The following is a 13522-nucleotide window of genomic DNA, read 5'->3' on the forward strand; positions in this document are numbered from 1 at the left end:
ATGGAGGAATTACTGGCTTCGGCTCGAAAAGGACAACGGGAATCAATTGATCAAGGTGGTGTCAATCAGGTTCGGGTTTTCTCCTGCACAATTCTGGTCAAACTTCTCCCTGATTATTCCGGATATCTAGCAGTTCAAGAAGGACGGTGGTATCCTCCAACTTTTCCCGTGTGACTCATTCCTTTACACTGAAACAGAGGAACACGTCGTAAATTATCTCCTAGATCAACCTCAAATCGATCAAACTCTTTTCGAATCGAACGTATCAAACATTCCTCGAACTGATTGATCTCTCACAGTGCTGCCGAGGCTCCACGTCTTCGTAGTGGTCTCCTTTCGCTCGTTCCGGACGTTTAGTGCGGTCGTGTCGGATTGTTATCATTCTTTTCCTTTTTATCACCAGGAACCAGAAAATTTTATTGCTTTCTTCGCAAAAAGATCCTGGAACGATGGTTTTTCTTTTTGCAAAATCCTTTTTCCATAAACTTTTATTTACATCTATAATTGAGCTCGGCGGAGGGTGACCTCACTGCTTAATGGAAAAATCTTCGCTCGTTCCGGACGTTTAGTGCGATCGCCGGATTGTTGTCGTTGCTTTTCTTTTTATCACCAAAAATCAATTTTATTCCTTTCATTCTTTAGAGGAATTTCTCCAGAAGATTTTCTTTAGAGTAGAATACTGTTTAATTGGCATTTTTTTATTCTCGGAAAGATTTTCTGAAGTGCTTAGGCTTAGGAGTTTGGGTGAAATTTTCGAATTTTCTTCCAGTGGAATTTTTTTTTTTCATGGCTTAATTCCTGTACCAAATACCATTGTATTTCGTGCAGTCATCTATCACGTGTTGCACTTTTGCTGATAACAAATAAGGTTTGACGTGACCACACAATCACAGAAATTTGAGATATGCAGGGGTGTTATTGTAATTCATCACAATATCCAGCAAATAATCCCAAACTAACTTCATGTGTCAAAAAAGAAGTCGATGTGGAATTTCCGGATAGCGTAAGGATGCGTATTTATTAAACATCGTAAAAAAGTCACCGTAAACAAAGCGGATTCCTCAAGGAAAAAAAGTAATTAGTGGTTTTTTCGCTTGTATTCCCTAACGTATGTGTATATATACCCTTTACTACTATTTTTGTTGTTTTTGTTTATGTTTATCTATGTTAATTACGCGCCGCATCCGGTTGCGCAGCGGTCGGCAGCCAGCTGGAGTTCTCCACGACTCCCTTTCCAAGAGAATCCAAGGAAAAGGTTAGTGAGGGGACCAGGACGCATACGCATATAAGGGAGCGTTCAAATGTTCCTCGTAGGAACAAAAGCGGATCCCACGTCGTTTTTTAGGGGGAAATAGAGAAAGGTGAGCGGAACCACCCCCTAATCCGGCAATCCACATTTCCATCGCTAGTTTTTCGGGTGGAATCCGTACCCGAAACGTGTACTCAAACCTCTAAATGCATTTCATATCAACAGGGTCACTGCGAGGCAGCACCACACGAATCTGGGAGGGAGTGCGGGTTTCAGGTGGGTCATACTTATACGAGGTCGTAGATTGTGGGTACGAGGATGATTTCGTTCATTTCTTCCTAATTTCCGTAAAAAATGGCCCGGAAGATGCGGCTTCGAGCGTTCCGGCGCGCTATTTCCCACAACGAGTTTGATTGGAGCGCGCCAGCCTTGTGCACGCGTCGCATCTTCCTGGCTATTTTTTTACGCCAATTAGCAAGAAATGGACGGAATCGCCCACCTTTCCATAATCTACGATCCCGTATACGAATATTCCACTTGAAATCCGTACCGTACATCTGATAACCGTACACAAAATTTATTTTTTTTTTCACAATTTTATACATTTCAGCAGCACACAATGATCAAATAAACAATGTTTTTTGGCATGAAAATTATCAAGTTTTTTTTTACAACCGAGCATCTTACTATTGATCTATTTCTATCTCACTACTGACTCCTGAGTTTTAATCAAAGTTTTCTTAACACAAAAAGATCTTGTTGTACCAGTCTAATATCTTTACTGAAGTATTCTAAATCGTTTTGGGTAAGTTGTACCGCAACTGGTGAGTCGCCTCTGTACGTTGCTATCCATTCGAATCCTGTATATATAAAATTATTAGAATTTAAATTAATTAAGCATGTTTAAAAATCCTTTGAGAGCTTTAAAATAGGGCAGCGGAATATCTGACCTGTCATCACCATCGCTAATCGCATTACACCATAAATACGATGTAGATTAAATACAACAGAATCTTGACCTCGAGGGATTCCAAGATAAAAATATCCTGAAAGTGAAATCATTGCCAGAAAAAGTCAGAAATAACTGTGTCGTATGATTTTCAACAATCATCCTTATCACGAAGTGTTGATATTAGTTTCCCCCGTTCTAAGTACCTTTGGATTTCAGGAAACAAGTGATTTTCCATATCTCGCGTAGATCACCTATTGGATCCAGCGGATCTCCGTATCTGAAGTGTAAACGAATAGAAATATGTAAAATTGTAGGTGAAATTGCTAGGATTAACGAGTGAATTGTGAGAGAGCGGCGAAATTCAGAAACTTTCCATAAAAATCGTTTCAAATCAGAATCAAAAACATTCACCTTCCAAGACCACTGTGCTCGATGGATGAGAACGAAATGACAAAATCGAATCCTCCTTCAAATCTAAAACCTATTTAAATCCAAAATTCTAATCTAAAATTCGTAAAAAAAGCGACTGAAAAATACTTTTACTCTTGTCTCAAGAAGAATTCCGACTTACTCTTGCCATCGATGAACAAGATCAAGAGGATGGATGTATTCAACCTTATTTGTTCCAGTAATAGTTATATTCTGATAGTCGACAGTGAGAACCTGGAATAATTAGGAAATTTTCTTCGTAATTAGAATTCCATGGTTATGTTCTATTTTAAATAATATGAGTTTTTCGCGTTAGATAAGCAGAACTCAACGATAAAGTGAGGTACTGAGTTATCCGATGAGAAAGGCTGTTTTTTTTCTTATTCCTCAGTCATGGACAAATGATTTTTGAATAAAGTGGCATAGAAAATCGATCAGAAAAATGGGAACGTATTGAAGAAAATGAAGGAGGACAAATCTTAGACCTAAAAGGTTTTATTTCCCTTAATCCTGGAGAATAAATGAATAGTTATTCACGGGATGGATTAGGATTTGGATCTTTTGGATGGTTAGATACATTTTAAAACGGACATTCAATGAGAAACCCATTATCAAATAAATCCAGAAATCCAGAATGAAAACCTCTTTGGCGCCATTTCTTAGCGCATATACTTCGACCCACGGCTCAATAGATCCTACAATGAGACCTTTCATATCTTGCGGTGGATATTCTTGCAAAGCACGGTAAACAGCCACTAAAAATTATTTTTGCATTCCCTCTAAAAATTCCATAATAGTCCTACGTAGTAACACTCACTTCCTTGTTTACCGTAAGGATTAATTTTTTCCAGTTCGGGTTCAGTTAGCTTCATCCATTCGTTGATTTGATTCCATTCGCTGGGTACTCCCTTGGCATGATTGTCTCTGTACTCCTCAACACAATAAAGGCTTTCAATGGTCACCATTAAAGATAAAAAGTGGAATTTAAAAAAATGAAAATGAAAAATAGAATGAAGAAAGATAACGTATGATCATAGTTGCAAATGAAGAAGAATACTGAAAGGAAAGGACAAGAAAAGAACTGCTGGAAAAAAATTAGTGCTAAAAATAATCTTGCACTAAAATACTTCTACTGTTGATTTTGCTCCTTTGTAAAAATTGGGAAAATCGCAACTAATTATAGAAAATTTAATCACACTTGTTCTCAGGATGATAAACAAAACCAAGAAGGCGTAATGTCTCAGCAAACAAAACTAATCTTAAGGTTGAAATTTCCAATTCATCTTTGTGAAGTTTCGCCCTGGACGAACCCAGATCCTTCCGCTCCATAAGAACCCATGGATTTTTCATAGTTCCCGTTAAAAATTGCAATAATTGCTGTAAAATTCTGCAAAACAAAATTCCCACGTCTTCTTTTCTTTCTTTAAATAAAGACAGTTTGATTAAGACAAAAAAAAAACAGGAAAATTATCAACGAATCTAAGATCGTCAAGAATTTTAGTTGTTGAGAAATCCACGAGCTGAACTCCTCAATAATAAAACTCATTTTGCAGTGAGACAATCGATTGATCATTCTTGGATCATGACCATTCTTGTCGTGCGATGAAAATCAATAAACAATACACTGACAGATTCGAATGCTGTGAATTTTGATCCCATTTACACAACCAAACTCTTTCTGAAAGGAAAATCTGGAATATTCCTAGCTTCAATAAATTCGTGAAAGATTGGTAATCAGTACAAGCGCTTTTTAGGCAACATTGATAGCGGTAGTCCAGAGTTCCTTTTCCTAGGGTGTGACCCAAAATATTTGTGACCTTTTGTCGCGACAATCTCGAATAGTTTTCTGACAATAATATAATATAATATCAATATAATAATATATAATAATATAATGTACAATATGTAATATATATTAATATAATAATTTTCTGATGATAAGCATCTTCTTTTCCCAAAACGTACCTCAATCAATGTGCTGTAACCATTCAAGAGAAACTCGCTTCGTAGAGGTTCAGCAAGTTCTTTCGGAGGCTTTTCGGGATGGCTGTTTGAATGGGCAATCTTAAGCCAATCGGCAAAGACCTAGAGTGGAAAAAAACAGTGAACGATTTTCTTTTTTACGCTTTTGTCTCATTAGAGTGATCCCAGTCACTTGGCTGCGAGGTAATTTTTCTTGATAAGTTAAGAAAACTCGCGATTATCGTCACAAAGAATCGCTATTGAGGACAAAACAAAACCGCTACCTCCGAGAACCCAGTCCATCCAAGAGGTGGACTCCTTAATCCTGGTGCAGAAAAAAAAGATTGACTCGCACTTCTTTTAGAGCGTAGTGGTGCTCATTCACCCTTGAAGGCATCACCATACGAACCTGGGATGGCGCGGATTTAAAGTGGATTATAGTCGGATCAAAACGACATGAAGCAAGGGCATTTGCGCAAGCGGCTGCGCTCAAAGCGGAGCGGTGGAGCATACCGGTTGGGATCGTGTAAGGATCCACGCTACCGCCACACACCTCTGCATTTCGCCATGGTCCCACCTCGATTCCAACCGCTGTCTCCACCGCACCGCTTCCGAGCGCGGCCGCTTGCGCAACGGTCCGTGCTTCATGTCGTTTTGACCCAACTATATGACTATACGGGGTCGTAGATTATGGAGAGGAGGGTAACCCCATTCATTCCCTCCTAATTGAAAAAACGGCCCGGAAGATACGGCGCGTGCAGAAGGCTGGCGCGCTCCAATCGAACTCGTTGTGGAAAATAGCGCCGCGGGATGCTCGAAGCCGTATCTTCCGTGCCACTTTTTACGGGAATTAGGAAGAAATGGACGGAATCACCCTCCTTCCCATAATCTACGATCCTGTTTAGGCATAACCCACCTGAAAACCGCACCACCTCAAATTCGTGGGGTGATGTCTTACGTCGTTGCGGTTGCACTTGTGAGGATTGTTCCCTGTACACTGAGATGGCAGGAAGATTGCGTTCAAACGAGAGAGAGGTAGGAGGAAGGAACAAATAAGTTGACTAAGGTCACTTTGAGGAAGACTGGCTAGCAGCGAATGAGGTCATTTACAAATGCCACCAAACATATTGCGTCGATCTGCTCTGTTATATTCTCGACGGAGGCAAGAACGAGACTTTGCCTCTGACTGACTCCAAGGATCACAGGACGATGGTGCTAACGAAAAAGGGGCTCGCTGGGACTGAGAGTATAAATTTTTCCTAAATACACTCCCTTGAAGTAACGTCACATACAAAAATTCACAAAAACCAATCATCAAAGCCTAGGAGTGATGTATGTACATGTAAAGCGTAAATAAAATTGGCCAGAGTTGTCACCAGAAAAAAAAATTGGCGGGAAAATTTGAGAGTCTTGAACTCGCCGAAAGGCACCTGTCTCAGCAGACTCCAGCATATATGACGCTGTGGAGCTGCACGAACTGCTGGCAGCTGGTGGAGACAAGGTGGAGCTGCAACTTGTGGAGACGAGGTGGAGCTGCATGAACTCAGAAACTCACCAAAATCGTGAGAAGCCCGCGATGAGATAAAAAGTCCTCACTAGTAAATCAAGACGACCACCTCCCCCCAGATAAAACGATGGCGACCGTCTCGCGCACCCAAATGGAACGATCAATGTCTTTGGAAATAGGATCCTGCGACACCTCGGCAATCAGACTCACAACCTCTCAAGGATAACATTCATCTCAGAGGCTCTTTTTTTGGTAGAGATGTAGTGAAAAAATGAGAAAGGATCGCCTCTGAGTTTACCTTTCTAACTCTTCACATAGGGTAGGACTCTAAATTCTCTTTTCAGATGTTCCCTCTTCCACTACTACCGTTCTCGCTCGTTTAACCTATGGCTTAGGACCATGGTCACTTCGCCAGCATTATGAAAATCCAGTCACTCATGGGGCGATGCCTCAAAAGAGTAAAATTACGACCGTCCCGTTCTATGGATTTGAAAGAAAAGATTTGAAGTTCCATCCTACGATCGAAGATTTAGAATTTCAACGATTTGGGATGAGAGATATTAGGCCAAAGGAAGAACCGTTGACGTTTTTCCCTGAACAAGACCCTTGAGCAAGAAAGGGAATCCCACCACCATGGTCCATGGTCATGCATCTTCACATGGATTTCTTTAAAAAAATATATGTTATATAGATGCGTATATTTCTCGATGGAGAAAAAAAAAACAAAAAAAAAAACCAACCACACGACAGCGACGAACGAACGGGTAATGCCCGCTTGAACGAATCGGAGATCAAATGAGATGTGAGTGATTGCGCTTGATCTCCAAAGAAGCACCCATCCAAACAAATTTGGGAATTCTTTGATATATTTTTCAAACTAGAGGTGAGAGTAGAGTAAGAGGTCAACTCAGCCGCTGTCTAGACTCTTATTCTTGCCAAAATGAGGAAAAAATCATGAGATTAAAGGTGCCGTTAGATCATTTGTCCTTCTCCTTCTCAAGTCCACTTCCCGCTCTAATTGATAAAGGAGTCAACGGGGACCGATGGCATCTAAGACACGTACTCCTTCCATAGTTCACGAATTCGGAGGATAGATCGTTTGATCGGATGAAATAAAAAATAAAATAAAATAAAATTCGATTTCAGGTTCTGAGGAGGGCGATTTCGCCGAGAAGTTGGGAACGAATAAAGGATTAAATAAGGATTAATAATAAAGGACAACATCGTGTTCTCGATTTCGATCGTGCTCGTTTTTGTGCTCGATTTAAGGAAGCAAATACTGAAATATCACCATTCCGAGGTCTATTAAAAGTGGTTTAAAGTTGAAGTTTCTGGCGTTAATCAATCCGCTTGGGATGCGCCCCCGTGTTCACTTTAATTCAGAATCGTTTGAGGTTTACGAACGTGTAACTGGCCTAAACTATGACTTATGGGGCTAGCCGATATGTCAAGTCAGTGTTTTATCCTCCGAGACAAGTCTGGTACCAATTTATCGACCCCGGAAGGATGAAAGGCTTGATGAGCACCAGGGCGGATTCGAACCTCCGATCGATCGTGCAAGCGGAAGCGGAACCTCCAACCGCTACACTACACCCGCCCCTTATTGAAAGTCGTAGGAGCAATAATTCACGAATGATTCGGGAGTAGAAATATCATGCAAAGCCACTATAAGCAGAGTTGAACCGGAATGCAGCGAATCCACCCAAGAGAAGTTCAGAAGTTTCTACTGGATGTATATATTTATTCACTAATATTAATGCTTCTACAATCCCCCCGTGCATACACATATGCTTCCAATTTATTCAATAAAAAAAGGTAGACCTGTTCACAAGTTGGCCGGTTGACAAAATCAAGCACTGGTAGGGGTTGAGCAGCAGTTATCAGTTTGAAATAGTTGGGAAAAAATACACGTTCCGCCAGTGTACTGTACTTGACTCGACCCATTGCTGTTTTAACTCTTCTAGAAGGACAGAAATTAAGGAATTGTGCACATATATTTTAAAACATTAAAAATTTATAGTTACAGTTCAGTTTGATCACGTTCACGAGACCTGAAATGAAAAATATTTAGGATTGAAATTTTCGTACGTACTGAATGAAGTCTACAATAATTTACCAATAATTGAGGATAAGAATGAGCGTCCATGCTGCAATTGTCAGCACTGCGAATCTGGATGAATACGACATAGGTTGGCTAGAAAAAAATCCATAGTTATAGGAATTTCTTCAATTTCACTTGCATATTTTTTTAAATTACTCAGAAATTCTTGTAAATGACCACAAATTGGAAAAAATGACAATATTCGATGGAAAATTGCTATCTGAGAAAAAATCCTAATGTATTACGTACAGTTCAACCGTTCACACCGTCCGTTTTATATATAAAAGTGTCGAAAATCCAAAAGAAAAATCCTAAATCGAATAATCCAAAAAATGTCGAGCAAATCAACAATATGAATATGATAACAATAATACAAACAATACAGTCAATTTGTAAACATTACTATAAACAATTCAGCGAACTTCCAATTTTTGGAAATAGCAGTAACTTCAGGATATGGATAGGATTTCTGTCAGGAACATATAGAAAGCATCACTTCATTAATTGCGGTTTTTGATAACACAGTTTTAATCAACTTTGTACAGAATTTTCGGTAAACCTATGCGTTTAGTTTCAATTCCTCAAAAATTTAAATTAAAATACAAATCTTATATCTACTCGAATTGATTTCATTTAATTTTTTTTGAATTTTAAATTTAAATTATAGCAGGGTAGCGATTGTTTTGCAACGATGATCCTCATGGGATTCGGATACAAGTCGGGACGAATAGAATCCATGTGAATGCAGCATTTGATGTGAGGTAGGTTTTGAAGGGAACTGTATTTTGACATACAGCGCGTACGCTTACAGAATTTCATTTTAAAGGGAATAATCCAAACCGACTGCGACTATTTACAATCTCCTATTGTATTTTTGTTATTTAGAGAAGTATTACAGTATGCGCAGGATGTCGTCTGAAAAACTATACACAAAAGAATGTCAGATTAAAAAAAATGAAATTGAAAAAAGAGTGAAATTAGAATGAAAAATGAAAAGTGAAAAAATGAGTGCGCTGGTTATCATAGGTAACATCTTAAAAATTCAAAGAAAATTTTGTGAGCTCTGTAGAAAATACCAAGTTCAGAGAATAATGTTAAACAGAAGTTTGTAAGAAAAAATCTACTCGAGCAGCAGAAACAATGAATGAAAGATTTCTACACAGCTTCATTTGGTTCCAACTATGCATAGTTTTCTTTTTTTTTAGTATAACTCTCTTTCATTTCAGAAGCTTGAGGTCAGGAGATTACATGAATGATAAAAAGATTTTCAAAAAGGTTCTCTATTTGCAAATAGTGTGAAAATAGATTGCGCTAATAAAACGTTTCAGTGGAGTTGTAGTATAAACGTACTAAAGGGCACCTGAGACCGCTATCGGCCTCTGGATCAAGAGTCTACGAGAACGAACTTAGCGATGACCTCATTGTGGCGAAATAGCCAAGCTGATGCGATGGTAGCGAAAAAAAGGATCCATGTTTGTAAATATTTTGCTAGCCAAGCTTCTCAGTAAATTGTAAAGCTGGAAGAGACTTTTTAGGATTCCAAAACATCGAGGTCTCAAGGTTTAGGATCGAAGTTATAGAAGAAAAGAAGTTACAGATTATATCTGACTTTCAGCTGGGTGAAGTTCAGAAAGCCAGAAAAAGAAAGAAAGAAAAAAGAAAAAAACATTAATAGACAGCTGTGAGTGATTTCACTGAAGGATGTGGTTTGATCCTTGTATATGTGGATATGTTGTGTACTCTTGACTACGAGCATCACTCTTCTATTGAGGACAACTACCCGACACTTGCGGAATCTCAGGATTCCTCAGACTCCAACTTTCCTGTATATTTTTTGTGAAATATTTCCACCTGCAATCTGTTATTGGTGTAAAACAACCAAAATTTTTCTCGGCCGAAGTTTGCCTAAATCGCCCTTATATGATTTCTTTGACTAAATCAAAAATCCGAAAAAAAAAGCTCCATGTACATAGTTCCTTCCGTGGGCAACTTTTGACCACTGAATCTTACATATTTTTATTTTTTTTCTAAATTTATTTAACTTCTTCCTTTTCAGATTGCTATTCCAATCTACACCTCCGTTAAAGTTCATTTGTCTATCCTATCTCTACCAATTCTTTTCCTGTGCGAATCGAGAGTACGGTTTTTTTAGTCAGTTCCACTGAGCAAGATTGATTTCCTTGAAGCAGCAATCAGGGTGCTGTCCTTGAATTCATGCATCGACAGTTAGGAATGAATATACCGATTGAAATTGCAAAGCACACTGAGGTAGAACGTACCGGTGGCACGAGGGAGAGCGATGATGGTTTACTTTTTTGAAACAATCAAACCAATGTTGGAAAAAAAACGTGTCGTGAAAAAACGGAAATTTGAGCCAAGCCTGAAATCACTTCCCGAATAGGTGACCTTGGCTAGAACTCACGCACGCTTTGTCGAAGGACTACTACTCTGCTACCATCTGCCTTCCATTTGTATCGCGAGCACTCGCTAACAGCCGCCGGTTTCCGTGACGATCACTTCCTTTTTGTTGTATGGTCGAAGTCTCTTTAATAAATTGCACCACCTACAGTATCTTTCCGTGAAAACACAAGCTTGACCTCGTCTTTGTTGCTGAAATGAGCCGTTACTCAGAAATCTATTTCAATTACATTTAAATTTAGTTTCTAACGAGCTCCTAGTGTTTAGCTGCCCAATTTCTTCTCCCTTCCTCCTGAGAAATGAGAGCCACTGACACTGTCACCACTTCACTTCTGTGGATGCATTGTATTTTCGTGGAGTTAAGTTAATACAACACTCGACTTCGTCTCTATTTGTCTGTGACATTCAAGCCCTTCTTTCACGCATCCCAATACCTCAATGAGTTTGGGCAGCATTTGAATTCCTGAGGAACAAACGAGCAACCAACCTTGAGATTGCTTTTGCTAAGAATTGTTGACTCATTTATTTCTGACAACATTGGCTATCTTCGTCTATTTATATTCGATTCAATAAAATGGGAGGTTATGGGCTAAATAAAAAAAAGGATGTGAAAGCATGGATTTTTATGGAGTCAACGTACACATGCATTCGTACACATAAGCACGTAAACAACATAAAATGCTAATTATACTTTAGTTGCATAACTTAGATCAAGAATACACTGACTGAAAAAAAATTGTACTAACTGACTGAGAGGTGACCAAAGAAATTCTCCTACTTGATATTGATGCATATTGATTGTGATAATCGTATAAATAAAACAGCTCGCCTCCGGGAAGGTCATTTATTCGACAAAGTACTAATCTCATTACTCGATATACACTATGGTAACCCACTATTTTTCATAGGAACATACAAAATCCTATAAAAATGTTCTAAAAAATCTCAAGAATTAGCTTTCAAGGTGGAACTCGAAGTGCTGAAGAAACCATTCAGGCAATGGACTGCCGAAGAAGTCACCGGCGTATTAAATGGAGTTATTACACAGGATGAAGAACAGCGGATGCTACACAATGTAAGACATCATCCAGGAATCTCCTATTCAACGTTGACATCGGGGGAAAAATATTACCCTTGACCATGATTTCGACTGGGCGTATTAAATGTTCTACACAATGACTACAACAATCGGGAATAATCCTGAAAATTTTTCATTTGATAAGCATCGCGTTTTTCCGAGCGCTTTTTCTTGTCGGGAAATAAATTGGCAGGGAAACGCTCATTCCAGAAAATGTCACGCTATGCCAAGATTGAGTTATGCTGCAGGTTACTGTATTAATTTACCAATATTAACAAAATACAGCTGAACCTTTGTAAGTTCAACAGCCGACCGCTCTATAAAGTCACCAATGGTTAAGGCGGAAGCTTAGGATATAAATCGTGTTTACACAATTACTATAAGACGTATGTTAGTTTCTGGAGGTATTGATGTCCAGTAAAACCCTGAAACCATTGGAAATACACTTATCTCATGATATATCCAGATATTCACCAGGAACCTATATTTTCTCGTGTAACTTACAGTTTTTCTGCAGTAGGTGAAAAAAAAAACGCCACGCCGCTCCACTTTTTAATCCATAGAACAAGCTATACGAAACTTCAGGACATAAAGGGTTGTGTGGTGAAAGATTTCTGTTGTGTTGATTTTCTTATCTACGTACTACATCTAAGCAAAAGCACAGCTATAAAAGTAAGAATTCGAATCATTACACCTTTTCTTAAATTCTTAAATAGTTCTTTTAAATTAAATTAAATTAATTAGTTAAGTTCTTCTTTACGAGTTCTAAATTTAAGGTAATGGAAGTTCTACAACCGTACATGGATGAATATGAGGATGAGGAGGTCGTGTTGACGGATTACTGCTTCCAATCAAGAGTACTCTTCACAGAAGGTGACACTCTACCTGGAGTTGCGGAGAGTAATTCGAAATACGCGCGTACTCCTCGATTAAGAAATCCAGACGGTGATAGTAGGAAATTTTTAAGTACAACATTAGAAACATACTACAGTGAGGATCCATCAAACGGCGAAGCAGAAATCCATAATTTCACTGATAAGACATACCGTCAACCCAAAGATTTGCATAATTTTCACAAAAAAACTTCTTCCATTAGAAGTTGTGCTACGCAAAGCAATGAATACACTTATAACAAATAGATTTTTTGAAGAGATGATATTGGATCGAGTTGTCCTCACAGAAAAAAAGAAAACTTTTTATCCAAAAAGAAAAAAAAATCAACGATTGTCTTTGTCGGTATCTTGTCATCTGTTGTGAAATTGTAAATAAATTTAACTGAGAGTGTTCTATGTGTTATTGTGGTCATCTTGATCTTAAGAGCCCAAGCGAATACTTTAATTTTTGCAAAATTTCTTCGAGAACAAAATTATTACAAAAAAACGGTTATGCAAACGTACCAAAACCTACTACAAAACCTTGTTTATGCAATCATAATTAAACATTCTACAAATGCGACGCACTCAAACTTCGGATGCGAAATTTGAGGAAAAAAACGGAAAAAAACGAAAAAGACAAAAATTTCTGGAAATTCGATGATTCGAGAGACTACCATCACATTTTTCTTTCTTATCGTGTATACATATTTTTACCCCCTTTCCCTCATTACATATGTAGCTCTTCTATCATTGCTATTCGTGGCTTTTTTTGTTATTTAAAGACATCACTCCACGAATCTGAGGTGGTACGGATTTCAGGTGGAGTATTCGTATACGGGATGATGCGCCGCACAAGGCTGGCGCGCTCCAGTCGAACTCCCTGCAGAAAAAAATGCGCCAGTACGCCTGAAGCCGTATCTTCTGGGCCGTTTTTTTAAAGGCAATTAGGAA

General features: G+C 38.6%; 3 protein-coding genes across 6 annotated transcripts; 2 read left to right on the plus strand and 1 right to left on the minus strand.

Moving 5' to 3' along the window:
- RB195_000098 (uncharacterized protein) lies at positions 1-289 on the plus strand (the record flags this gene model as incomplete). The annotated part of the gene is made up of 2 exons (XM_064196247.1): positions 1-69; positions 131-289. 2 exons carry the CDS (start codon positions 1-3, stop codon positions 287-289), a joined length of 228 nt encoding a protein of 75 aa, XP_064052128.1.
- A 1689-nt stretch (positions 290-1978) lies between these two features.
- On the minus strand, positions 1979-8043 carry RB195_000099 (uncharacterized protein; the record flags this gene model as incomplete). 2 transcript variants are annotated; one of them, XM_064196249.1, is made up of 10 exons in its annotated part: positions 1979-2109; positions 2200-2295; positions 2405-2478; positions 2613-2675; positions 2773-2864; positions 3273-3385; positions 3448-3562; positions 4596-4715; positions 6840-6873; positions 7883-8043. In XM_064196249.1, 10 exons carry the CDS (start codon positions 8041-8043, stop codon positions 1979-1981), a joined length of 999 nt encoding a protein of 332 aa, XP_064052129.1. The 2 variants fall into 2 exon arrangements, with proteins under 2 accessions (XP_064052129.1, XP_064052130.1); XM_064196248.1 differs by lacking the exons at positions 6840-6873; positions 7883-8043 and adding an exon at positions 5002-5103.
- On the plus strand, positions 5595-12953 carry RB195_000100 (uncharacterized protein; the record flags this gene model as incomplete). Of its 3 annotated transcripts, XM_064196251.1 has the most annotated exons (5): positions 11503-11505; positions 11583-11693; positions 12282-12368; positions 12473-12569; positions 12847-12953. In XM_064196251.1, 5 exons carry the CDS (start codon positions 11503-11505, stop codon positions 12951-12953), a joined length of 405 nt encoding a protein of 134 aa, XP_064052132.1. The 3 variants fall into 3 exon arrangements, with proteins under 3 accessions (XP_064052131.1, XP_064052132.1, XP_064052133.1); XM_064196250.1 differs by lacking the exons at positions 11503-11505; positions 12847-12953 and adding an exon at positions 5595-5627 and having other exon boundaries at positions 12473-12835; XM_064196252.1 differs by lacking the exon at positions 12282-12368.
- Positions 12954-13522: the final 569 nt, after the last annotated feature.

Source organism: Necator americanus, chromosome IV, assembly GCF_031761385.1.
Source record: "Necator americanus strain Aroian chromosome IV, whole genome shotgun sequence".
NCBI classification, from domain to species: Eukaryota; Metazoa; Nematoda; class Chromadorea; order Rhabditida; family Ancylostomatidae; genus Necator; species Necator americanus.